This window comes from Gastrolobium bilobum, unplaced genomic scaffold (genome assembly GCF_033153095.1).
Source record: "Gastrolobium bilobum isolate Gb01-03AN ecotype WA unplaced genomic scaffold, APGP_CSIRO_Gbil_v1 utg5528, whole genome shotgun sequence".
Lineage (NCBI taxonomy): Eukaryota > Viridiplantae > Streptophyta > Magnoliopsida > Fabales > Fabaceae > Gastrolobium > Gastrolobium bilobum.
In genome coordinates this window covers 152,498-178,348 of record NW_026896747.1, presented here as the reverse complement: position 1 = coordinate 178,348, position 25,851 = coordinate 152,498, and the positions used below count along the sequence as shown (strand labels likewise).

At 38.4% G+C, this 25,851-nt stretch overlaps 1 protein-coding gene and 1 pseudogene across 1 annotated transcript; both read left to right on the top strand.

The window, feature by feature from the left end:
* The first annotated feature begins 786 nt into the window (after positions 1-786).
* LOC133301813 (isoliquiritigenin 2'-O-methyltransferase-like) lies at positions 787-2,380 on the top strand (annotated as a pseudogene).
* An 8,270-nt stretch (positions 2,381-10,650) lies between these two features.
* LOC133301812 (isoliquiritigenin 2'-O-methyltransferase-like) lies at positions 10,651-12,503 on the top strand. The gene is made up of 4 exons (XM_061501506.1): positions 10,651-11,087; positions 11,607-11,920; positions 12,012-12,076; positions 12,210-12,503. Exons 1-4 carry the CDS (start codon positions 10,651-10,653, stop codon positions 12,501-12,503), a joined length of 1,110 nt encoding a protein of 369 aa, XP_061357490.1.
* The last annotated feature ends 13,348 nt before the right edge of the window (positions 12,504-25,851 follow it).

Genomic DNA, 25,851 nt, shown 5'->3' with positions numbered 1-25,851 from the left:
TTTTATGACTTCTGCTTTTTTAAACAGACGTCCAAACGAATTTACAGTTAGAAGTGCCTTTTTTTTCGAAATATAGCTTTTGAGAAAAATTGTCCATCCAAAGGGACCCTTACAATTCAACTAGTAGGAAATTGGTGAACTGGTCTTTTGAAGATTAATCATCTCATGTGTTATTTAATATGATCATGTCATGTGAAAGGATATTATCCATCAATAGACAAGTCAACGGTGATGATTTTGAATCTACCTATCTCTATATATTTTTTTTCTTTATCATCATTGATTGATCCTTATATGGTTAAGATCCTTCCAAATAACATGATTATGTTAAATAATACCTAAAGAGATTCATTCCCCCATCTTTTTTACTTTTAGAACATATTTGGTGCATAGTATAGTATAAGACCTGATAAAATATGTCAAATTTTCAAACCGGGGAAATCAAACTTGCACCATTGGAATGGATAAATGTATGTTCACTCATACCAAAGCAATTTTCTTATCATGAAACACTTATTAATATATTTATTATTGTTATACATTGATATATAAATTTAACCGACAGATCCACAACTCAGAAACGTAACCGAGTCTACCATTTACTGATCCAAATTTAATAACATTAATTAGCAGCCAGGTAAATTTCGTAGGCAATTTACGTAGGCAAGTTCGATAGAGACCACCCTTCATGCTTGTGCTGTGCTGTGGAATTTCGCCTATATATGACAGAAGCAAGAGCAACATGGTAACATACAAAGCAAAAAAAAAACTAAAAGAAGCAACAATATGGGTTCCAATTGTGAACAGAATCAGCTTCCAAAAAGTTCACCTCATAATGCAGACTCAGAGGAATATAATTCATGCGTCTTAGCTATGCAACTTAGTTGTAGTCCAATGATGTATTGTGCAGTATTGAATGCTGCCCTTGAACTCAACTTGTTTGAGATCATAGCTAAGGCAACCCCACTTGGTGTATCAGCATCTGACATTGCTTCTCAACTTCCAATACAGCACCCTGAATTGCCTCGTAGGCTAGACCGCATGCTGTGTCTTCTAGCAAGTCACTCTCTTCTTACTTGTTCCACCCGCACAAATGACAATGGTGCAACAGAAAGAATTTACCAGCTATCACTTGCTGGTAAATACTTTGTCAATGATGAGAATAAGGGCACTGTAGCTTTATTCCCAATTTTTCTGAGTCACCGATTAATTGTGGATGCTTTGTAAGTAATTTTACTATATAATATTTATTCCTGGAAGGATATAAATTTTACACTGATACCACTTGTGTTTAATAATTTTAATTTATTATTCATATGAGTCATCAGATATAAGTAGAATCAATAATTAAGATTTATTATATAATTTATTATTCTTACACTAATTTAAGTTGATAAAAAAAATATGATTTTCGTGATTTGGGAATAAGGGTTAAACTTGATCATGTTGTTGTGTCTTTTGCTAGCATCAATTTCAAGGAGGTACTTCTTGACTGTGATAGTGGCTAATTCAAGAAAGTTCATGGGATGCCTATTTATCAAGGCATACAGTCAGATCCTGCATTGGATTATGTTTTTAACAAAGCAATGTCCAATTTTTGCACAATCCAGATGAAGAATATTCTTGAAATATATAGTGGATTTGATGGAATATCATTGCTGGTTGATGTGGGTGGTGGCATTGGCAAAAATTTGAATATGATAATTTCCAAGTATCCTTCCATAAAGGGTATTAATTTTGATCAGCCCCAAGTGATAGAAAATGCTCCAACTTATCCAGGTATATCTGTGCCAAGGCTTAAGTTACCTTGATGGCATACACATTAATTAATTAATTATTTATTTATTTATTTATTTATTGCCAATGAGTGGATTTTCATATTGTGTGCAGGGATAGAGCAAGTTGGAGGAGACATGTTTGAAAGTGTTCCCAAAGGTGATGCCATAATATTGAAGGTTAGTCTAGACACTACCATAACCCACTTAGCTGAGACTTCATGTCTAATAGTGATTATTTATGTTTATCTAATCATATAAAGCTGGGTTACAATTGAAATTTCCATGTGGTTGGTTATTCAAAATTGTAGGCAGTATTGCACAATTGGTCTGATGAAAATTGTTTAAAAGTTCTAAGCAATTGCTATGAAGCTTTGCCACAAAATGGGAAGGTGATCGTTGTGGACTTCATAATGCCTGAAACAATTCAGTCTACAGAAGCAGACAAGATTGTTACTGGCGTAGACAACCTCATGTTTCTGGATGGTGGGAGCGAAAGAACCAAGAAAGAATTTGAGAATTTATGCAAAAGCTCTGGATTTTCTAATTTCCAAGTTGTTTGTTGTGCCTTCTCTGCTCTTGGGGTTATGGAATTTTATAAATGAATAATACTAAGTTTATTCTTCATCGATGTAAGGATCTTAGAATTTTCAGCTCTATTCATGCTCCAGACACACAATGGATACAATTGTATAAGGAGAACTTGAACTCGTATCACTCATTAAGTTAAAATAATCTCATATCATTTATCCATATACTTGGGGTGAATTATTATACAATACATTGCTAATATTATTGTCATTATACATCTTCTCAGTTGTCATTTATTAATTATGAATATCATCTATTACATTTTGGTGTGAGATATATACTTTTTTTTTTTTTAGATATTCCAAGCGGTTCATCATTTTGTGACTAGTCTGATTCTGGACAGGTCCCAGGATTAAGGTTTAAACCCCTCACAAAAATGGTATTACGGAGGATAGAACACATGTTGTCTGTAATGCTCGGCCGCTTCAAAGATCAATGATTGTTCCCTCAAACTAACATGAGACTTTTCATTGTGCTTTGTCCTCACTCACACTTCCTGGAAAAACTTTTCAAGAGGTCACCCATCCCAGAGTTGCTCCAAGTTAAGCACGCTAGCTATGAAGTTCTTAAACTATGGGCTCCAAGTTATGCTCTCTAGCTGGAACCTTCCAGGAGACGCTACTCCCCACCCTCGTTAATGCCCGGGTCATTACATTCTCACCCCTATCTGCTCAGTTACCTGACACCAACTGAGCTACCTTCATTTGATGGTGTGGATATATACTGACAGCAAGTGATGCCGTGTGCAAACTGAGTAACCACATATGTTCGGTGTTTTAAAATATGGATCGGACCGGCCGGGTGGTTCTTTAAAAATTGGACAAAATATTTTATTTTTGACATTGTCTGGGATTCGAACTCAGCCTATAGGAGAAAGTAGTATTACTATTTATGTAATGGACTTAGGTGGCCTACTTCCACAAGTCCAAGTAATCTCTAACACTGGCAGAACCCAAAGGAACACTTCTAAGCCCAAACGCTTTGAAGATTTCATAATGGGCTAACTTTTATTTTCACCTTTATTATATTGTAAACAATTTACACTTTGCATCGTTTTGTTACATTCTGAATATATAACAAAAACTAAAAAGAGGAAAAAAATCATAAAATTGCTGGACAAATTCTATCTCTCTACAATTTCTCTCTCTCAACTATTCCCTCTAATTCTTCTTTCTAAACACTAAACCTTACAAATTGGTGCTTTCATTGCTGTATCTCCTTCTATGGCTGAAAACACTAGGATGAGAGATCTGCAACAGCAAATCATTGACCTGCGTCAACAGTTACAGAATGCAGAATTGGGACTCCAAACTGCTGAAATCAACATTGCGCAATATTTCACAGCATGGGAAATGGACCATGACCGTCGATTTGAAGCCATGGAAAATCAAAACACTGAACGAATTGATGAGATTGAGGCAGATCTGGAAAGATCGTTACAGCAACACTATAACAATGGCTTGGTTCACCTTTAAGTTCGTCAACCTGGAATTCTGGGACCAGGGCGGGTCGTTCCCCAGGATTGGATTTACCCAGATTTTCCACTGGAGACCCAACTCGATGGCTCTTTTCTATGGAGCGATACTTTACATACTACCAAACCCCAGAGGCTGATAAACTCTTACTGGCTTCCTTTCACTTAGATGATTCGACTGCTAGTTGGTTCCAAGGTATGTCCAGAGATGGTTTGATCCTGACTTTGAACGCATTTGTGTTATCCATCAATTAGAGGTTTGGGCCTACGAAATTTGAGGATCCAGCCTCTCTTCTTGCCAAATTGTACCAAACCGGTACTGTACAAGAGTATCAAACATCATTTGAACGTATCTTCAGCAAGGTTCCGAGTCTCTCACCTGCCCTCACCAAGAGTATGTTCCTTTTGGGGTTAAGGCCTCATATTCACAGTTTCATCATTCATCACCGCCCTGTGGATGTTCACCAGGCTTTTGCTTTAGCCAGGGTACACGAAGATCAGATGAATCCGGACAAACCTTCGAAACCTTGGGCTTATAAGCCCACACCATCTGTGACAACAACAACATTACCCTCAACACCAGTTCAGGTACCACACCCTACTCCTATCCCTGTAATCCCAATTAAACATCTGTCCCCTGCCGAGATTCAAGCCAAGAGAAAAAAAAATCCTTTGTTTTAATTGCGATGAGAAATACACTTGGCCATAAATGTAAAGCCCGGCCTGCTATTCTCTATATGGAGGGTATTGACGAAGTAATTGATGAAGGGGAGTCCATGGTGGTGTGAGGGAGGTGCATGTATAGTGGTGGTTTGGGATAGTGGACGGTGTCTATGGAGGCTCGACGGTGGTGTGCGGTGGAGTTGCTGGTGAATGAGGTTGGCGGATGTGGGGCTGAGAGTGAGGTGGTGTGAGGGAGGAAGATGGTTGTGGATGATGAATGATAGGTTTTAATAAAATAATAAAAACAAGAAAGAAGTATAAAAGAAGTAACAGTGGCGTGAAAACCCACTTATACGCCACTTTGAAAATTTATAGTCAGAGAGCACCTGGAATTGGCGTTTGATACGCCAAGTTGGCGTGCGAGCCCCCAACGAGAAATTTTTTTAACTAATAGAATTTGGCGTAACATACTCCAAATTGGCGTACGAGGCACCAAGAGTTTTTTCAAATCAGAAACGGCTCCCAAGTGGCGTATGATACGCCAAATTGGCGTATAAGACGCAGATTCCTCTACTTTTCTTACAAATTTTCCACTCACCTGAAATTTTTACAACTACTTTAAAATACACTATCTGTTAATCAAATAAAAAGAAAAATAAATAAAAAAATTTTTTTAATAAAATAAATAAAAATAAAATTAACCAACACAATAAAAATAATATAAAATAAAATAATTGAAAAACTTATTGGGTTGCGTGTAATATAAAATAAAATTAAGCAAGGATTGGCTCCCAATTAGCGCTTATTTTACGTCACGAGCCTGACATAACCCTTGTGATTATGGTGGTCGGAAGCACGCTACCATTGATGACCCAATCTTCTTGGTCCAGGATTGTGTCCTTCCATAATAATCATATGCATGTGGATGAGGAGGGTTCTCAGGAACTTTAAACTTAGTCTTCACATGCTTTTCCTTGCCCTTAGGTTTTTCCATCTTAACCTTTGGCTTGCGTTCTTCATGCCGCTGATGGACTTCTTTCTTATTTCCTTCCTTGACCTTTTTCTCCGCAATGTATTAACTTGATCTTTAGGTTGAGATGCATGCAATGGAGCTTCATTTGTAAGTACCTTGAATGTTGCTTGCTCTCCATCCACGCGCATTATCAATTCACCCTTAGGTACATCGATTAGCGCTCCTGAAGTTGCTAAGAATGGCCTCCCAAAGATCATTGGCATACTGGCATCATCATCAATGTCAAGAATAACAAAATCAACAGGAATTAAAAATTTGTTTACCTTGACGAGCACATCTTCCACAATACCATGTGCTTCTTTATTGAGCGGTCGGCCAGTTGAACATTCATCCTCGTTGGCTTTACTTCATCCATTCCCAGCTTCTTCATCAGGTTGAGCGGCATCACATTTATGCTGGCACCAAGATCGCATGAGACTTTCTCTGTAGTTATCTTGCCAATGGTGCATGGAATACCGAAGCTCCCTAGATCCTTTAACTTTGGAGGCAAGTTTTTCTGTATGATTGCACTGCACTCTTCTGTTAGTGTACCTGTTCATCCTCTGTGAGCTTTTGCTTCTTAGATAATCTCTCCTTCAGGAACTTGGCATACGAAGTCATTTGCTCCAAAGCTTCTGCAAAATGAATGTTAATTTGCAATTTCTTAAAATATCTAAAAATTTAGACAATTGCTTCTTTTGAACTGTAGGAGGTTGCTCATTTACTTCTTCTTTATGCTCTTGAGTGTGCTCATTCTTGCCTGTAGAGCTTCAACTTCCTTTTTTCTAGATCCTCGCTCTTAGTAGTGATGGCATTGCAGTGTTCCCTCGGGTTGATTATGGTGTCACTGGGGAATTGGCCTTGATTTCTCTTAGCAAGCTGCCTAGACAATTGGCCTATCTGATTCTCCAAGTTTCGGATGGAAGCATCTTGATTCTTATGATAGGCTCTCGTCTCATTTATGAAAGCATCAGTGGTCTGGATATAGTCATTGATGGTTTTAGAAAGCTGCAACATCGCTTTCTCCAGTTCAGACGGCTCCTTATGTGGAATAGGAGGAGGTTGTAAGTAATTATTGGATTTGTAATCCAAATCTCCCCCTTGAACTCTCCTTTGGAAATTTCTCCCTGGAGCATTGTTCTGGTTCCTCTCGAAGTTCTACGGTGGTCTTGGATCATACCAGACTCCATTAACTTGGAACGGCTCAGATCCTACAAGTGTTGGGCACTCGTTGGTCTCATGCTCTCCTTTGCAATACTCACAGTTACCTGGATTAACTTGAGCTGTAGAAAGACCCTGACTTTCTTTCCATCTGGAAAATCATACTGGGGGCACTTTCTGATTAGTTCTTGGAATCCGGTCCAAGCTGCACACAGAGTCTCTCCTGGATGTTGAGTGAAGTTGGTAATTTCATTAACCAACTTGTTATATTTCTCCATGGAAAAGTGCTCAGCAAAGAACTTGGCTGTCAAATCATCCCATTTTCTGATACTGTTGGAGGCTTGTCTATCCAACCATCTGAGAGTTTTCCCTGATACAGCAAAAAGGAATAACCGGAATCTAATTGCATCATCTGACACCCCGTGATGCTTAATAGTATCACAAATTCTTAGAAATCTGTCTATGAAATCATGGGGGTCTTCGTAATCTTCCCCGCCAAATGGAATTTTCTCCACCAATGATATTAGTGACGGATGAATATCATAATTGTTAGCATCGATTCGTGGTCTAACAATGCTAGAATTTGGCCTTGTGAAAAGAGGAGCAAGGATTGATCCATCAATTCATCCTCCGGTGGTGGATTAGGAGCTGCCACCTCGGGTTCTGTTTTTAGCCTTGAACTCGAGGATTCCTCTTGCTTCCTTAGCTTGGTTAGTTTTCTGTTCTTCTTTGCAGTCTTCTCGATTTCTGGATCAAACTGTAAAGGTTCGCTGTTAACTTTACCTCGGATAAAAGAGAGAAATCAATTAGTAACAAAACAAAAATAAAAATTCCAATCTCAAAGATCGAAAGTTAGAATAAATATTGGTGTAATTAATCCCCGACAACGACGCCAAAGCCTTGTTGCGAAATCGGCAAGTATACCGATCGTTCCAAGTAATAAAGTGATAAGAAAATATCGTTCCCACGAAGATTAATGCACCAACTACTAATTTAACTATTTCCCTTGATTTGGAAAAACTCGGTTTGATAGTGAAAATATTTGTTAACAGAAATTTAAAGACAATAAGAATCAAACGCATGCAAGAAATATCAAGAACGTCAAAGAAAATGTGAATAATTGAATTTGTAAAAGAACTGTAGGCAGGATGCACTTCACCTCTGATCCTCCTTTATATTCCTAAATTGGATTTTATAACTAACTAATTTATTAGCTCAGACAATTCATTATTTTCATATTAAATGGTTGAACCCTAATGTCTTGGTGTTTTCAACCCTTTAACCCAATTCAAATCCTAGTGTCCTAGTAATTCCTCTTGAATTAACCATTAAGCAAATGAATCTAAAAGTCCGCAATCTATGTAAGCCTATGTCTAGATTAAAATAGATTGTTATTCTACACTTGTCTAGATTAAAACCCCAATATTCCTATTGTGAGCTCTAACCCTCAAAATCCTATAATAGAGTTATCAGTTACCTACCAGTTATTACCTACCAGTTATACAGCTTCACAGGTAGCAAAAACAATTGGGACTCTATGGGCAAATTTCACGGGTTTCCCCGTATAATAATTTCAGACCGTGACCCCATCTTCGTGAGTGCATTCTGGCGGACCTTATTCCAGCTTCAAGGCATAGCTCTACAATACAGCACCGCATATCACCCACAATCAGATGGGCAAACCGAAAGAGTTAATAGATGTCTCCAACAATATCTCAGAGCCTTTACACATACACACCCAAAGTTATGGTCCCGTTACCAGAGTTTTGCAGAATACTATTTTAATACGTCCTTCAATAGATCAGCTGGTTTGACTCTTTTTGAGATCACCTTCGCCTGCAAGCCCCCAAATTTGCTAGCTTCCACTTTGGAATCATCCTTATTAGTAGCCATAGAGTCTGATTTAGGAACCAGGAACAGTGACATTAAAAGACAACTTGTTTAGATCCCAAAATGCAATGAAGGTATATGCAGATAAAAAGTGAAAAGAGAAGATTTTTACTGTGGGAGACTGGGTCTTGCTTCGGTTATAGCCTCACCGTCAGTTGTCACTTGCTCGTCGTTCTTCTTAGAAACTTGCACAAAAGTTTTATGGTTCATTTCATATCATTGAGCGAGTTGGCCAAGTATCATACCGTTTTCAGCTCCTTATGTCATTTTTATAATAAACGAGATCCACCCCACCAACCGCTGCCAGAATCATCCGAGGAAGGACCTCTTATTCATCATCCTACTGCGGTTATAGCTCACCGCACTATTTGGCGCCAAAGACAGGAAGTTCCCCAGATCTTAGTTCAGTGGGAAGGGTTACCTCTTGACGACTATACATGGGAGGATGGGTTTACATTTAACGACTCAGATTCTGGTCATTGGAATACCACGCATGGGGGCAAGACTCCACAAAGTTTGGGTCTTTCACCTGGATCCCTATCACCAAGTGCACTTTTGCAAGAGAATGGTACGACTTTGACAACAGAACCACCTGAAACAAAGACGACCGACGTTATAAGGGCTACATCGCCCAACAAGGAGAACGACCTAGTCACCCTTACAGACTCAACAAAGGTGGGTTACCCAGGCCAATAGACCCCTCTGCTGCTGGTTATTACACACAAAACTGCTGGTGACAAACAAGGTACACATCCATTAAAGACATAAGACATAAGCGGACCAATTGTTGGTCCACATGTGGACAGCTTTTTCAGTTCCCACATTAGAGTGTGTTCCAACTGTTAAGCACTCTATCATACCTACTAATTCTACATCCACAGTCGATTTACACTCATCCAACAGTTCATGTGACAATCTGTGTTACACTTCAAACCGTTTTGTGATTGGCCCGTTTGATCGGTTGCCCCAATCAGTCATCGCAGACGATGTTGGTTCTCAAGGAGGAAAACACGTAGTGGACTTAGGTGGCCCACTTCCACGAGTCCAAGTAATCTCTAACACTGGACCCAAAGGAACACTTCCAAGCCCAAATGTTTTGAAGATTTCATAATGGGCTAACTTTTACTTTCACTTTTATTATATTGTAAACAGTTTACACTTTGCATCGTTTTGTTACATTTTGAATATATAACAAAAATTAAAAAAAGGAGCAAATCATAAAATTGCTGGAAAATTCTATCTCTCTACAATTTCTGTCTCTCAACTATTCCCTCTAATTCTTCTTTCTAAACCCTACAATTTATCACTATTGATCAAAATGCACCTTATAATATATTTATTATATAATTTAACATAAATTTAATTAAATCAGCTGAACCAATGACCACCGATTGAACCAATGACCTAATGACCCAATACCTTGATCAAGTCGATGACCGGACCTAATTTTAAAACACTACCTTATTGTCAGAAAAAAATTTATTAGTCGTATTTTATACCCATGCATCATATAATTAATTTTAAAAATAGGTCTTCAGCTGTTACCATCATATTTAGTAAATCAAGATTTCTATGAGTCATACCCAAGAAACCTGACCAATTCGTTCATTGGATAGAGTTTATATTTAATTCAACTGGTAGGTAATTGGTGAATAGGATTTTTGACTTTTAGTATAAAATATATCAAATAAATAAGGAAAATCTAACCTTGCACCATTGAATGGATATATGTAATCAATCACTACACCAAAGTAATTTTCTTGGTATACACCTACTATTATTATTATTATTATTATTATTATTATTATTTTAGTACATATATTTATTATTTACTAATATATAAATTTAGTTCAATTGATTTAACCTACCCATCAACTCAATGTATTGATCCAGTTGATCACACAACGGTCCAAATTTAATAACATATACTAGAAGCATGCTAAATTTCTTAGTCAATTTATGTGGGCGGAAGTTTCATAGAGACTACCAGCCATGCTTGTGCTGTGGAATTTCGCCTACATAAGACAGAAGCAAGAGCAACATGGTAACATACAAAGCAAAAAAAAACTAAAACAAGAAACAATATGGATTCCAATTGGGAACAGAATCAGCTTCCAAAAAGTTCACCTCATATTGCAGATGCAGATGACTATAATGCATGCGTCTATGCTATGCAACTCAGTTGTAGTCCAATGATGTATTGTGCAGTATTGAATGCTGCCCTTGAACTCAACTTGTTTGAGATAATAGCTAAGGCAACCCCACTTGGTGTATCCGCATCTGACATTGCTTCTCAACTTCCAATACAGCACCCTGAATTGCCTCGTAGGCTTGACCGCATGCTGTGTCTTCTAGCAAGTCACTCTCTTCTTACTTGTTCCACTCGCACAAATGACAACGGTGCAACAGAAAGAATTTACCAGCTATCACTTGCTGGTAAATACTTTGTCAATGATGAGAATAAGGGCACTGTAGCTTTATTCCCAATTTTTCTGAGTCACCGATTAATTGTGGATGCTTTGTAAGTAATTTTACTACGTACCTGTAGCCTTACACTTATTATTAGTCGTTGATTTCACTTGCCTTTACCAACTCTAATTTATTACTCACGAGAGTCGTTAGATGTGTAAGTCGAACTAGTGACTAAAATTTAGTATATAACTTATTATTTTTATCCTAATATAAGTTGACGCTAAGAAAAAATATAGGGTTTATTTGATTCTATTCTGTTGGATTCTATTTTATAAAGTAATTAATGAAATTGGTGTTTTTTGTGTTTTTTTTTTAAATTAAAAGTTAAAACAAAAAACAGAAACAAATGAAATATATAGGTTCTATACATTTGATTTCTAAAAATTTAAAAACAGATATAATTTTTAGAATTATATTTACAAAAACAGACATTATCAAACATATTTTTTTAATATTTTAATCTGAAAATTAAAAAACCATTTTGAAATTATAATTCAAACAAGTACATAGTTTTCGTGATTTGGGAAATAAGGGTTAAATTTGATCATGTTGTTGTGTCTTTTGCTAGCATCAATTTCAAGGAGGTACTTCTTGACTGTGATAGTAGCTTATTCAAGAAAATTCATGGGATGCCTATATATCAAGGCATACAGTCAGATCCTGCATTGGATTATGTTTTTAACAAAGCAATGTCCAACTTTTGCACAATCCAGATGAAGAATATTCTTGAAATATATAGTGGATTTGACGGAATATCATTGCTAGTTGATGTGGGTGGTGGCATTGGCAAAAATTTGAATATGATAATTTCCAAGTATCCTTCCATAAAGGGTATTAATTTTGATCAGCCCCAAGTGATAGAAAATGCTCCAACTTATCCAGGTATATCTGTGCCAAAGCTTAAGTTACCTTGATGTCATACACATTATTTATTTATTTATTGCCAATGAGTGAATTTTCATATTGTGTGCAGGGATAGAGCAAGTTGGAGGAGACATGTTTGAAAGTGTTCCAAAAGGTGATGCCATAATATTGAAGGTTAGTCTAGACACTACCACATAACCCACTTAGCTGAGACTTCATGTCTAATAGTGATTAGTTATGTTTCTCTAATCATATAAAGTTGGGTTACAATTGAAATTTCCATGTGGTTGGTTATTCAAAATTGTAGGCAGTATTGCACAATTGGTCTGATGAAAATTGTTTAAAAGTTCTAAGCAATTGCTATGAAGCTTTGCCACAAAATGGGAAGGTGATCGTTGTGGACTTCATAATGCCTGAAACAATTCAGTCTACAGAAGCAGATAAGATTGTTACTGGTGTAGACAACCTCATGTTTTTGGATGGTGGGAGCGAAAAAACCGAGAAAGAATTTGAGAATTTATGCAAAAGCTCTGGATTTTCTAATTTCCAAGTTGTTTGTTGTGCCTTCTCTGCTCTCGGGGTTATGGAATTTTATAAATGAATAACACTAGGTTTATTCTTCATCGATGTAAGGATCTTAGAATTTTCAACTCAATTCATAGTCCCTAAGGACAACGGATACAATTGGGTACGAAAATTTAAACTCGAGATCATTGATTAAATTTGAATAATTTTATATCAGTTAATTTATGTACTTTAGTGAAATAAAATTACTATACAAAACATTAGTGTTATTATTGTCATTATACTTCTTCTCAATTGTCATTTATTAATTATGATTATCACCTATTACATTTTGGTGAGATATATACTGACAACAGGTGATGACGTGTGCAAACTAAGTAACCACGTATGCTGTTTATAAGTACCTTATTGTTAGAAAAAATTTACTAGTCATATTATCATATAATTAATTTAAAAATATGCATGTTCGAAAAGGTCAAATCTTTGATGATTCCATCATACATGATTGAGTTGCGAAAACTTCTGAATAAGTATCTTACATCTGAACTGAATTCTTTCTGGTTAAGGAATCTTTTTCTAGTTGCTCTGGAACAATTAGGAGATTCTCTAGAAAAAAATACAGAATTCTGCTTCTAGCGACAACATGCCATGGGGTGGTGGTCCCGCTTATGGGTTCAAATCAAGACGTTCTAAGTCATACAAGTCAAGCGATTTATTCCTTGATAAGAAAAAAAAAAACGTGAAGTATCTATTTAGATACGCTTGAATGACCCCTTCTCTTAATAAGAATATATATATATAACCTCATTCTGGTCTGGTCCGGTATGGAATGAACTTATAATCATGGAATCGACTCGATCATCAGATTCTAGATTCTAAGTTCATAACTCTAGCCCATTCCCATTTTGGACGTGGGCGAAACAGATCTACTAATTCTTTGATTCCAGTTAGTAAGATAAGAGTTCTGACTTCATGCAGGCGAGTTGCAGCCTACAATCCGAATTGAGGACGGGATTTTGGAGTTAGCCTCCCTCGCGGGAGCGCGATCCTTTGTCCCGGCCATTGTAGCACATGTGTCGCCCAGGGCATAAGGGGCATGATGGCTTGACATCATCCTCACCTTCCTCCAGCTTATCACCAGCAGTCTGCTAAGAGTTCTAAACTCAACGTTGGCAACTAAAAACGAGGGTTGCGCTCATTGCGGGACTTAACCCAACACCTTACTGCATGAGCTGACGAAAGCCATGCACCACCTGTGTCCGCGTTCCCAAAGGCACCCTTCTCTTTCAAGAGGATTTGCGGCATGTCAAGCCCTGGTAAGGTTCTTCGATGGGTATAACTTGTAAAAATCTTTCCATTTTCCAATTCGATCTAATCCATTCGTTTGTAGAACTATTTACTCGATCGCAAACATTTCTGGAAACCTGTTACCATCATATTTAGTATATTATATATGCGGGAATATTGCCATTCATTGAATACAGAGATGTCAGATGCCATCCATTCGGGTTTAATCTCTTATTATGGATTTATACAATAAATTAATGGCTCATTTGGTGGATAGGATATAATAAGGACTGATAGGATAAGATATGGTATGGCCACGATAAGCTCATATCATATCCTATGTTTGATATACACTGGATTGACAATCTGATAGAATTATATTATTCTATCATGTGTTTGAAGACAACGCAACATAGGCTTATAATAAAACCAAATAATATGATACAAATTAAATGAATAATCCAATGTAAATTTTTTAGAAACAAGTTCCAACCAATCAAAGATAATACAGTTTTGGTGTTCATCACCAACCATCGCAGAGCCGATCGGCACACCCACCGCCGCATCAAAAAGGGTGGTGGACGTCGAAGGCGGCAGCGGATCGAGAAGACAACACAACAAAAACCTCACATATATCTATTTAGCAAGTCCTGACTAATTTCTATAAAGTATAATCATTTTATATTTTAATTTTTGATTATCCTCCCATGGCGAAACCAATTGTGATTGACTAATCCCGGAAGAAAGCAATAATAGATTAACAAAGATCCTAGTGTATCTTACAAACCTAATAACATATTATTGTTGTAGATCCATGATTTTTTTTAAAAATATTGTAGATCCATGGTAGGGGCCCAAGTCTATCTATATGAATTGCGCCTAACCCACCCTTATAAAGAAGGGATTTAAACTCACATATATGTTCTATGGAAACCCTAATCCTACTTTTCTATTACTGAGCACACATACATAATGCTGGGGTGGTTCCTTCATTTAATGCTAGCATGCATCTCATTAATGGGTGCAAGGCTTAGTGACTTCCTAACCACCTCCAATAAATGCTGCCTATTAATCATTGAAGAAGATTCTGGAAAAAGGTTGAGGGTTCCCCTCACCTCTATATATACATGAAACAATTTGTAATTTCATGATGATTTTCTGTTAAGCTTGAGAGCAATTAGAGAGTACCTCTAGAGAGAAGTTTGAAGAGTGACTTCTTTAGATAAGTTTGAGAATACCACCTTCCTTGGGAAGTTTAAGTGTAATTCTAATGTAACTAGGGAAGTTTGAATTTTTGTAATCTTTCTTTTTCATAGTGAAAGATTTTATGGACTAGTGTCGCGTGGATTTACTCATCCCTTGACGAACCTCTGGTAGTAACCTGCCAAACCCAAGAAACTCCTCACTTCTGTAACCGTCTTGGGCCTCTCCCAATCTAGCACGACCTCAATCTTGTTCGGATCCACTGCAACTCCCTCACCCGAAATCACATGCCTAAGAAACTTCACAGACTTGAGCCAAAACTCACATTTTGAAGGCTTAGCATAAAAAATTTTCTCCTTCAGCACTTGCAACCCAATCCTCAAGTGCTCCCCATGCTCCTCCTCCGTCTTGGAGTAAATCAAAATATCGTCAATGAAGACGATCACAAATTGATCCAGATACGGCTGGAAAATCCTGTTCATGTGATCTATGAACACTGCGAGTGCATTGGTGAGTCCAAACGAGATCACCAAATACTCATAGTGATCGTATCTCGAACGAAACACGGTCTTGGGGACATCCTCTGGCTTCACCCGAATCTGATGGTATCCGGACCGGAGATCAATCTTCGAGTACACAAGAGCACCCTTAAGTTGATCCAACAGATCATCAATACGCGAAAAGGGATACTTGTTCTTGATTGTCACCTTGTTCAGCTGCCTGTAATCGGTGCACAATCGAATAGTCCCGTCTTTCTTTTTCAAAAATGATCGGTGCTCCCCATGGAGACACGCTCGGCCGAATGAAGTCTTTCGCCAAAAGATCTTCAATGTGCTTCTTCAGCTCCGCCAACTCTGGTGGCGACATCCGATATGGAGCTAATGAAATAGGCCCCACACCAGGCAACAAATCTATGGAGAACTCTATCTCCCGCAGTGGCGAAAACTCAGGAATCTTCTCAGGAAACACCTCGAGGAATTCCTTAACCACATGAATTCCAGCGATATCCTCCTGCGTCCCACTCACCAAACCTCCCAACATGACATACCTAAATGCCCCTGCTCTCAAGGCTCTCCTAGCCTGAAGCACTGAAATATAAGGCGAGGAACTGGCTGTGGAATCACACGGAGACATCACCACTCGCTTGGCACAACAGTCAATCATCACACAATTCTTGGACAACCAATACATGCCAAGGATGATCTCCAAGTTAGCCATCGGCAATCCTATCAGATCTACCAAAAAATCATGGCCATCTCACTGAAACACGACATCTTGATGAACAGTGGAGGTATCACACTTTTCTCCGGTGGCGGTAGTCACCCGCAACGGTGGAGAAAGCACATCATTGGGCAACTCAAGCCCTACAGCAATCGGGGTGGCAACGAAAGAATGCATAGCCCCGGAATCAAACAAGACATCAACATCAGATCCACCAATGGAAATAGTACCTCTAACAAGGTTCGGAGCTCTATCCGACTGCTGCCTATCCAAGGTGTAAACACGACCAGTGGCAGGTGGCACTGCAGGTGTCGCTGTAGGTGGAAGGGGAACCATCTGAAGTGGAACTGCCTGAACCGCTGCAGCTCTCGCGGTCGACGATGGACAATCCCTGGAATAGTTTCCCGTTTGACCACACTGAAAGCAGATCAACTGGCTGGTAGCACACGGCCCCACATGAAATTTCCCACATCCCGAGCATCTGGGAGTAGGTGGTCTGACTGAACTCCCCTGCGTAGAAGTCTTCTTGAACTGACTAGGCGCCTGCCTAGCAGCCAACTGCTTTCCCTTTCCATTACCAGCAAACTTCATGTCCTTCCAGGAAGTGGAACTACTCGTTCCCTTAACCTTAGCAACTTTGGCCCTCTTGGCCTTACTCACAATACAGACATCCTCGATGTCTATACACTGCTGTACCAGTGTCCCAAAGTCTCTCGATGCAGCTCCGGCAATACGATCAGCTATCTCCTCATTAACTCCCCTACGAAACTTAGAAGCCAAGAACGTCAGAGTAGGCATAGCGATCCTGAAATGTGCAAACTTGACCAGTTCATTGAACTTAGCCAAGTACTCGTCAACAGACAACGGGCCCTGCACTAGCCTGTCAGACTTTCCATGCTTCCTCTCCTGAGCATCATAAGGAAAGTATCTGCCCAAAAAGCAGTCCTCGAAGAATGGCCATGTCATGACATGACCCTATATCTCATAGGCGTGAGAGGTGTTCATCCACCACTCATGTGCATCGCCCTCCAGCATATACGTCGCAAACATCAACTTTTGTGTATCAGTGCACTGCATGACTCTGAAGATCTTATCTAACGCCTGAAGCCATCTTGCAGCAGCAATAGGATCATAAGATCCATCAAAGGAAGGTGGCTTATGCTTGCAGAAAGCATTAAGACGGTGGTCAATCACATCACGATCCTCAATACGCTCATGGTAGGGTTCCATCACCCCAGTACGCTGACTGGCACCTTCCACGTGACTCTGGCTATCGTTCTGAAGACTGGGTGGAGGCGGTGGTGGTGGTGACGGTGGAGGTGGAGGTGGTGGCGGAGGGAACTGACCCTCATTGCGACCAGCCCTCATCTCCTCCAACATGACCCTCATCATGGTCATGTTCGCCAGCCTATTCGCCTTAAGAACATCTTTCGTGGCTTTCCGGTTCGCCTCTCGAACGGCGTCCATCATAGCCTGGTTGGCCCATCTAGCGGCCTCCTGATCGGCTAGTCTAGCCGCCTGCATCTCAACTAATGCAGTCAGGACAGGATCAGGTTGACCCTCGTTCGTTTCTTAGTTTCTCCTAGGCATTACCATGATTCTGCACAAGTTACACATAGAATGAGTTGGTCAGGCCCACGCAATGTGGTCACACATGCATCACCATAGCAAAACCCAACAGAGAAAACACACAAGAAAGACCCCCAGTAAAACATTCTAAGTTATTGCAATACATACAGGCTTTTTTCTAGAAAGTGTTCTGATACCATAAAATGTAACACCCCATGTATACCCAGTTTGTTATCATATCATCGTATTAAGCAGCGCTTAATTAAAAATGCAGAATAAACTTTTTCTTTTCAATTATGACGTCATTATTATTAACCAAGTTGATTACTTAATCACTTTCAAAATGTTGCCGGTATGTAATTGCAAATAAACAGCTATCTACACTGAATAACCTCATAATATAAATAAGTGAATATCTAAGTCACAGAACTACAACACGTAGTCTGGACAATAATCTTGATACATTAATACATCTCGAATCTAAAATAAGACATAGTCAATCAATGTGGCATGGACAACCCCCATACTCAACAAATAAGGCAACAAGGCCCAACAGAGTCTCAAATCAAACAACATAATAACAAATAAATAACATGTCAGCATCCAACATATCATCATAACAGCAGATATCTAACTCAGCTCCAGCTCCTGCCGCCCGAGGTCTCAATCCCCGAGTTACCTGCACCTGAAATATGTGCCACAAACGTGGGGTGAGATCTCTAAACAGAAATCTCAGTAAGGCAAGAGGTCCTCAAGGATTTCTCCACCCCAAGCTCACTTACATGTGCAATATAAGTTCAAAAAGCAGTAATATAATATAAGTTCCAAAATCAGTGCAATGCAGCAGAATAATCATGTCATGTGTGTCAACTATTCTACTGGCCAGAGAAATGCAGGATCTACATACGTCTATTACCTACAATCAGTGCAAGTCACTACTTGCACCCACCCACAGAATCACCCTATGGTATGTCTCTTACATACACAGGCTTACCGTCTAGGTGGAACAACACATGCATATTATAAGCACTTGCACATAACAGCTCAATAGCATTTCAAAATCAATACATGAAAACACATCATGCATATAAACCATTCCCCCATGGGGTATGGTGGAACCAATAATGGCTAAACCGAGGACACGAAAACTTACCTCACAAGCTAACTATCCAACCAAGAGTCCAACCAAGTTCAAGGTCCACAAACAGCACTCTCACAGTCTGTTTATACCAACAATCATATTAACAATCATAATCTACAAGCATATGACATAAAGACAACGCTTTCTTTTTACGTTTCATACCATTTGGCTTCTCACAAAGCCATAAGTCCTTAATCACTTTGATTCTGACTTATTTCATTATTACAAAGGTTCAACTTAACCAATCATGGGTCCATAAACCCATAATACAGTTCTGTATGCACAGAACCGTCACTGTCTCGAAATTTCCAGAATATTCGGATATTTATCGAGGTCATACCCAGATATCCATATCCGGATATCATATGCGGATATCCATATCCGGATATCAATATCACAAGTCCCAAATCCTTAACAAGAAGGGACTATTGACTGGGTTGAAAGGCCAAGAGCTGGAGAGTTGCACGCACTTCCTAGTTGGTAATCAGCACCAGGTTTCCTTTGTGAGACCGGATCAACCCAGACGATGTAGGTATATTGTTGACATAATAACCTGAACCTGTATAATGAATAATTTGGGAATTATGCCTTGTTTAAAAAAGAATAATTAGATAAAAAAACTAATTAATGTGATGTAATTAACATTTCAGATAAAAATACAATTATAGAGAATAACTAGGGCGGTAACACCCAAGATGGAGCGGGAGCCAACCATCAGCCCGACAGCAATCAGACTGATAATCATCAAGCCTACATCCACCAATTCACTGACACTCAAAGCCGACCTCCTTCACAACTGCATGCCGCCAGCATCATCCAAGGTCAGGGCGGTTGATAAGTCCTTAATTCACTATGTATTAAGGACCAAATTGAGCAATTAATTAATCTAAATTAGACAAAATACATGAAAATTATAATTTATTTATTGAATTATTTTCAGGAATACTTTCCTGAAATTATTGTGTTTTGTAGGGATTTTTTGTTATTAAAGAATATCAAGATGAAAGAGAAAAAGAAAAGCAAAAAAGTGATGCGCAGGGTAATTTTAAGTTGGCACAAATTGTGCCAACTTCTCTCACATCATGGCACAAGTTGCGCCAAGCATCCCGAGTTTCTGTAAAGAGCCGCAAAGTGCGCCAATCTCTCTATGATTGTGGCGCAAATTGCGCCAAGATTTCCAACGTCTGATATCTTCAAAATGTTTTAAAGATTTAAATTAAGAGTAAATACCATTTTTAGTCCTCAACAAATTTCACGATGCCCATTTTAGTCCCTAGCAAATAAAAAGGCTCATCGTGATCCCTAGAAATTCAAAATAGACCCATTTAGTTGAAATTGTGGTCTCTCACAAATTCAAAAAAGACCCATATTAGTCCCTAAAAGGACTAAAATTGGTCAATTTTGAATTTTTTAGGGACCACGATGGGCCTTTTTATTTGCTAGGGACTAAAGCGGGCATCGTAAAATTTGTTGAGGACCAAAAAAGGTATTTACTCTTAAATTAAAGATTTGATTGAAGATTTCTTTGGAGATTTGAATATCTATTTCAAGTTGAGATTATGTTAAAAGAAATCACACCAAATCTGGTTAAGGACTCTTAGAAAAGGAAATAAAAGATGTCATTCTTTTATTATAAAAAGGGAATTGATATTGAAGAGGAGGAATTCCATTGATTCAGAGATTGGAGCGGCGAAGCGCAGAAGCATAGAGCAAGCACAAAGACTATGATTCAGAGGCTAGAGGCGGTGAAGAACTGAAGGAGGATCGAAGCGAAAACGTAGAGATTCATCATTCTTCATCCAGGAATTTAGTTTAATTGTCTTTTAATTCTTTTAATATTTTTTAAGTCAGACATGAATATGTCTGGCTAATTTTCTTAGTAGTTAGGGATATGGATCCAAAGTGAGTTCTTTTATGGTTTAAATTATTTCTTTAATAAATTGTCTTAAGTTGTTTGTGTTTTACCTCGGAATTATTTTTATACATTCTTATATAACTTGATCACTCATATATGGATTTGAGGGTTAGGGTTCACAATAGATATATTGGGATTTTAATCCTGATAGGGGTAAATATCAATTCTTGTATGATCTAGACATAGACTTGTAGGAATTGCAAACTTTCATAATACATCGTGCTTAATGCTTAATCTGAAAAAGGGTTTCTAAGATATTAGGATTCTAATTGGGTTAAAGGGTTAAATAACTAAGACGGTAGGGATTTAACCAATTAGTAATTAGAAGATGAATTGTTTGAAATAATTGGGATAAATTATTATTGAAATTAATTTAAACTACTCAAAGGGGATCGGAGGTGAAGTATACCCTAACTGCATTTTTATTCTTGATTTTAAAACTCGATTTTTATTTCAAATTAGCTTGTTTATTAACTTCTTTTACTGTCATCTTTATTTAATTTTTAATTAAATATTGGTTACCTGCGAAATTACTTTTGAATTGTCTAACTTAGATAAAAACGCCGAAACTATTGCTTGAATTTAGTCCTCGTGGGAACGATACTTTTACTTAATCATTTTATTACTTGTACGACCGATATACTTGTCGTGTTCGCAACAGTGGGCATAACCAACCCTGTGACAAAGTGGAAGATGAAAAATACTTCACGAACTAAGTCATGACAACACTTCCACCCCCTTGGATGGTAGCAGCCCTAGCTCGCCAAGTATGATGGCATACAAGAACCCCAGGAACACTTGGATAAATGTAAAACATACATATACCTAGTTGGGGCCAGGGAACCCTACAACACTAGGGTATTTTCCTCAAACGCAAGCTACTACGATAATACGTGGACAGATTGAATGTGGAAGTAATCAAAGTTTGATACCTAACCTAATGGTCCACATGCACCTTGTGACTACTAAACTCCTCAAACGGCCATTTCACTAATCTTTGCATAAAACTCCTGTTGCAAACTTCACCAAGTTCAATGAGAGGGCTTACAAGTATGTAGACATGGAAGAGATTGAGAAAGCCTATGCCGAGAAGGACTACAACTTTCCCCCATAGCCTCGCAAAGAATGTGGAGGTCATCGCAAGAGAAGAATGATAGAGGTTCGCCCTAAGACATTGACATCCAACCCACCAAAAGGAAGTACAAAAGCTACACCACCTCTTAAACGTGTCAATGTCCCAAATATGGAGGGAGGTGGTCCAGACTATGTTGTATCGGGCGACTGAAGCCCATTCAAAATGGAGGTAAGGGTAACCGCACTAAATAATTTTCTTCTATGATGATTTTGGTCATACCACAAATGAGTGCCACGAGCTATGAGATTCCATATAAAAGACAATACGAGATGGTAGACTAAAGCAATACATCATCCAAACTTAAGGGCGAAAGAACAATGGAAAACAACAATGACAATGTAGTTGAAACTGAAGTCACAACCCTAAGGAAGAACCATGTGGTAGAGATCAGTGTCGAAACGACAACCATTCTAGAGCTCAGACAGACTGCATTCCTGAGCTTAACTAGTACCGTGAGCTAGACGCCAACATAAATGCCATATACTATAGCTATATAGGAGGTGGAGACTCAGCAAATGTCAAAATATTCTAGGCTAACCCAAATGAGATGTAGAATAGGGTCCAAAGGCTCCACTTGGTGTTTACAGACAAATACATGGAAAAAGTCACTACAAAAATTCAAGCATTTTGTGGGGGTCATATTTTCATATTGTGGGGGTCTTTGACCCCCACAAAGTACATTTGTGGCATCCTCAATGACCCCCAGTTTTGCCTACGCCACAATACATTTTGTGGGGATTCTATGTGCAACGCCACAATTTGTCGAAATATTTTCTGAAGGCTTCAGACCCCCACAAATGTTTCAGTTTCTGGAGGTTTAAGACCCCCACAAATTTGTTGAAAATTTTAAAAAAAAATCATTTAAAATTTTACGTTTCTTTTAAAAAACCAGGTAGAGTCAAAAGGATAAAAAAAATTCATTCCAAATATTTGAATACATATCTAAATAGAACTTGGTTTTCAAAGATAACAATAAGTAAGAAGATCCTTAAATCATAAGTATGCTTTAAATCACGACGACATGGAAGAAGATCCTTTAACACAATTAGTAAGAAGTCTAACAAGAACACAAACCAACAAAGGAAACCATAAGTATATTCCTGCCTTCGGGTGATTCATATATAAAGAAACTAACAACTTAACTAAGTAAACATTCCTTCTCTTTGAATGAAGTAAACATAAATTATGGTTCACATGTATTTAACACGTACTTAACTAACAACTTTTTGCATAACTACACTTCACTTCATTCTGAAAGCTATTTTTTCTGCAGCAATTTACTTGTACTTCATTCTGAAAAAGGCTCAAAGTGGTTTAAGTTGATGCTTACATTGTTGTTGAGACCAGTAGGTAGAGCTGGCAAAATGGGCCGAGCCCGCCGGGCTGGCCCGCCCCGCCCGCCAAATGGGGCGGGGCGGGCTGAGTTTTCTAAATCCGCTGCCCGCCCCGCCAACCCGCCTGGGCTGTTTTTTTTTTTTTTTAATTTTTAGTGTAAAATGTGACGGGCTTGGCGGGCAGCCTGCCCCGCCCGCCCAAACGGGGCGGGGCGGGGCGGGCCAGCCTGCTTTTTGGCGAGCTTTTGGCGGGCAGGGGCGGGGCGGGGCGGGCAGCCCGCTTTGCCACCTCTACCAGTAGGCATGAGCAGACCCTGTCTAGAAGCTCCTGAGGAACAAGTTCTCCTCTCCTTTGCTGAGGGGAGATTCTTGTTGTGTGCACCAATGTCTTCCACTTATCCTGCAGCATTCCCATATTTAACAGAATGAAAATACGGCATACTTCTCAAATCTCAACTATATTCAATTTTATCTCTCCTTTCTATATACGTGAGTGGAGGGACAACAATTAAAAAAAATCAAGAAAAGAACAAAAAAAATGATGAAACATTTCATCCTAGAAGGTTTAACATAAATGGAGAGATAAAGTGCACAGGAACCATATGCTCCATACCCAGCTGGGTCCAGTCCCTTGAGGGCCATCCCATCCAATGTGAGCCACATGCTTAACATCTGTCGGGTACCCAATTTCCATCTCACGCTCCTTCACAACTGGAACATGACCCACTTACCATCTTAGTCTGAACAATAACAAAACACAAAAAGCACAGGAAAGTAAATTCATAGGATGATGTACAATAGGTACAAAGATTACCAAATATTCGGGTGATATATTTGAAACTCTTGTAGATTCCTTTAATCGTGGTTGCCATGGTGGAGATTACAATCACAAGTATAAGGATGACACGATGGGAAGTACATACCGAAATTTTTTGAGCAGGAAATGCTTTTGCCTACCAACAAAATGTAGCTTTGTTATATACATTGCTCAAGCTCAAAATCCATGTGGAGTATCAGCTAAGGTTTCGTTACATGTGATTCAAGAACCTCTTTTTGTTTTCGTATATTGATTATATGTTATATGTTAAACAACTATAATCAATCTGTCAAAATTATCCAACTTTCAGATTTGGGGGCCTAGTGTAATGATGTTAAGCACCCAACAGAGATAAAATCACAAAGGTGGCATCATATAAGATAATTAGTACTTCACAAGCCATAACATTCAATCAATATACCAGGGTAGCATGGATTTGTAAATCTAGCTATAGAATAGAAACATATGCAATATGATATCCAGTGATGAAAGATATACAAAGAATTAACAAAGAAAATTACCTCTGACACTACAAGCTTAATAGAAGTCTTACGTCTTTCCATTTGAGCTTTGGCTTTGTAGCAACGTGAGTTGAGTCCCCACTAAAATTGAGGGACACAGTCTAATTCCTTCGCCCTGAAAATAAACTAGCAATTTCTAGCCTCTCAAGGCAGAGTTAAAAAGAGCTCTTTCTTTCTGTATATACATAAGTAAGACATAAATATGACAGAAGGGAAAGTAACACAGAACAAGGAGGATCAGGATCATCCTGAAATAGAGAAAAACCAGAATGAGACAGACCAGTTAAAGAAAGCTGTCCAACACCATCGCATGTCTGACAAAGAAACCCTCTATAAAGCCCACGAGCACACACTCACATAGAAGCTAGAATAACAACCCTTTCCCAACAAATATTTTCAATCTTAAACCAAGCAGAGTGTTTGAGAAACAAGTATCAAAGTTCTAATCCTCATAGATATCAATGCAATCTGATCTTCCTATCCATGGAGCCTCTTAGATCTGTAAGCTGCTTAAATTAATTATGTGACTAAAGAAAATATATGATTAGTCCTTACCCGTAATTAAAATACCATGCTTAAAACAAGTATCCATTTCTAATCCCATAAACACTTCAATTATAACCCGTTAAGCATGACCACGAGATAACCCCATCACAGATAGTACCTAAAAATTAAGCATACTAAACAGCTTTTAACGCTAACATCAACATCTTCCATGGTAAACTGAGCTCGATAGAGATCTCTAGCTAGCTCAACTCCACTAAATCAAAAGAAAGGGAAAAATAAAAAACCAAATTAAAAAACAGTAATTGTATGAATTCATTCACAAACGCAATTTTGAATATCCGCAAACAACACACAAGTAAAACACCTGAGTTCAATCTCAATTCAAAGATTCAAACCTTAAGGAGAGAGAAAGTCGAGAAAATGACAAAAAAATTTAGTTAGAAAAATCGAAAAAAAATTACCAGAAGTTGAATTGCATGTGTTGCCTCGGTCAAGACCCTGTGAATCCTCCTAACAGCAACAAATGAACCACCTCTATCATCCATAATTTTCCGGGAAAATCTCAGTTTTCCGAAAAATCTCAAAGTGAAAAATCCAAACAAAGCGAAACGCCAATCAACTAAAAAATGCGTGAAGGAGGAGCACCTAACCACTAACCAGTACAAAGACAGAGCAACAAAAAGCTTGACAGTGCTAGAAAGAACCAAAACTGAAAGAATAAATTTGGTTGCAGATTTTACCAGGAAACAAACGAAAAATGAGAGAAAAAGAACA

Excerpts from the sequence above, each read along its gene's own strand:
- LOC133301812 (XM_061501506.1), top strand. The coding sequence starts at position 10,651 with ATGGATTCCAATTGGGAACAGAATCAGCTTCCAAAAAGTTCACCTCAT. Across the intron at positions 11,921-12,011 it reads AAATGCTCCAACTTATCCAG|GGATAGAGCAAGTTGGAGGA; the intron begins GTATATCTGTGC and ends TATTGTGTGCAG. Across the intron at positions 12,077-12,209 it reads GTGATGCCATAATATTGAAG|GCAGTATTGCACAATTGGTC; the intron begins GTTAGTCTAGAC and ends TCAAAATTGTAG.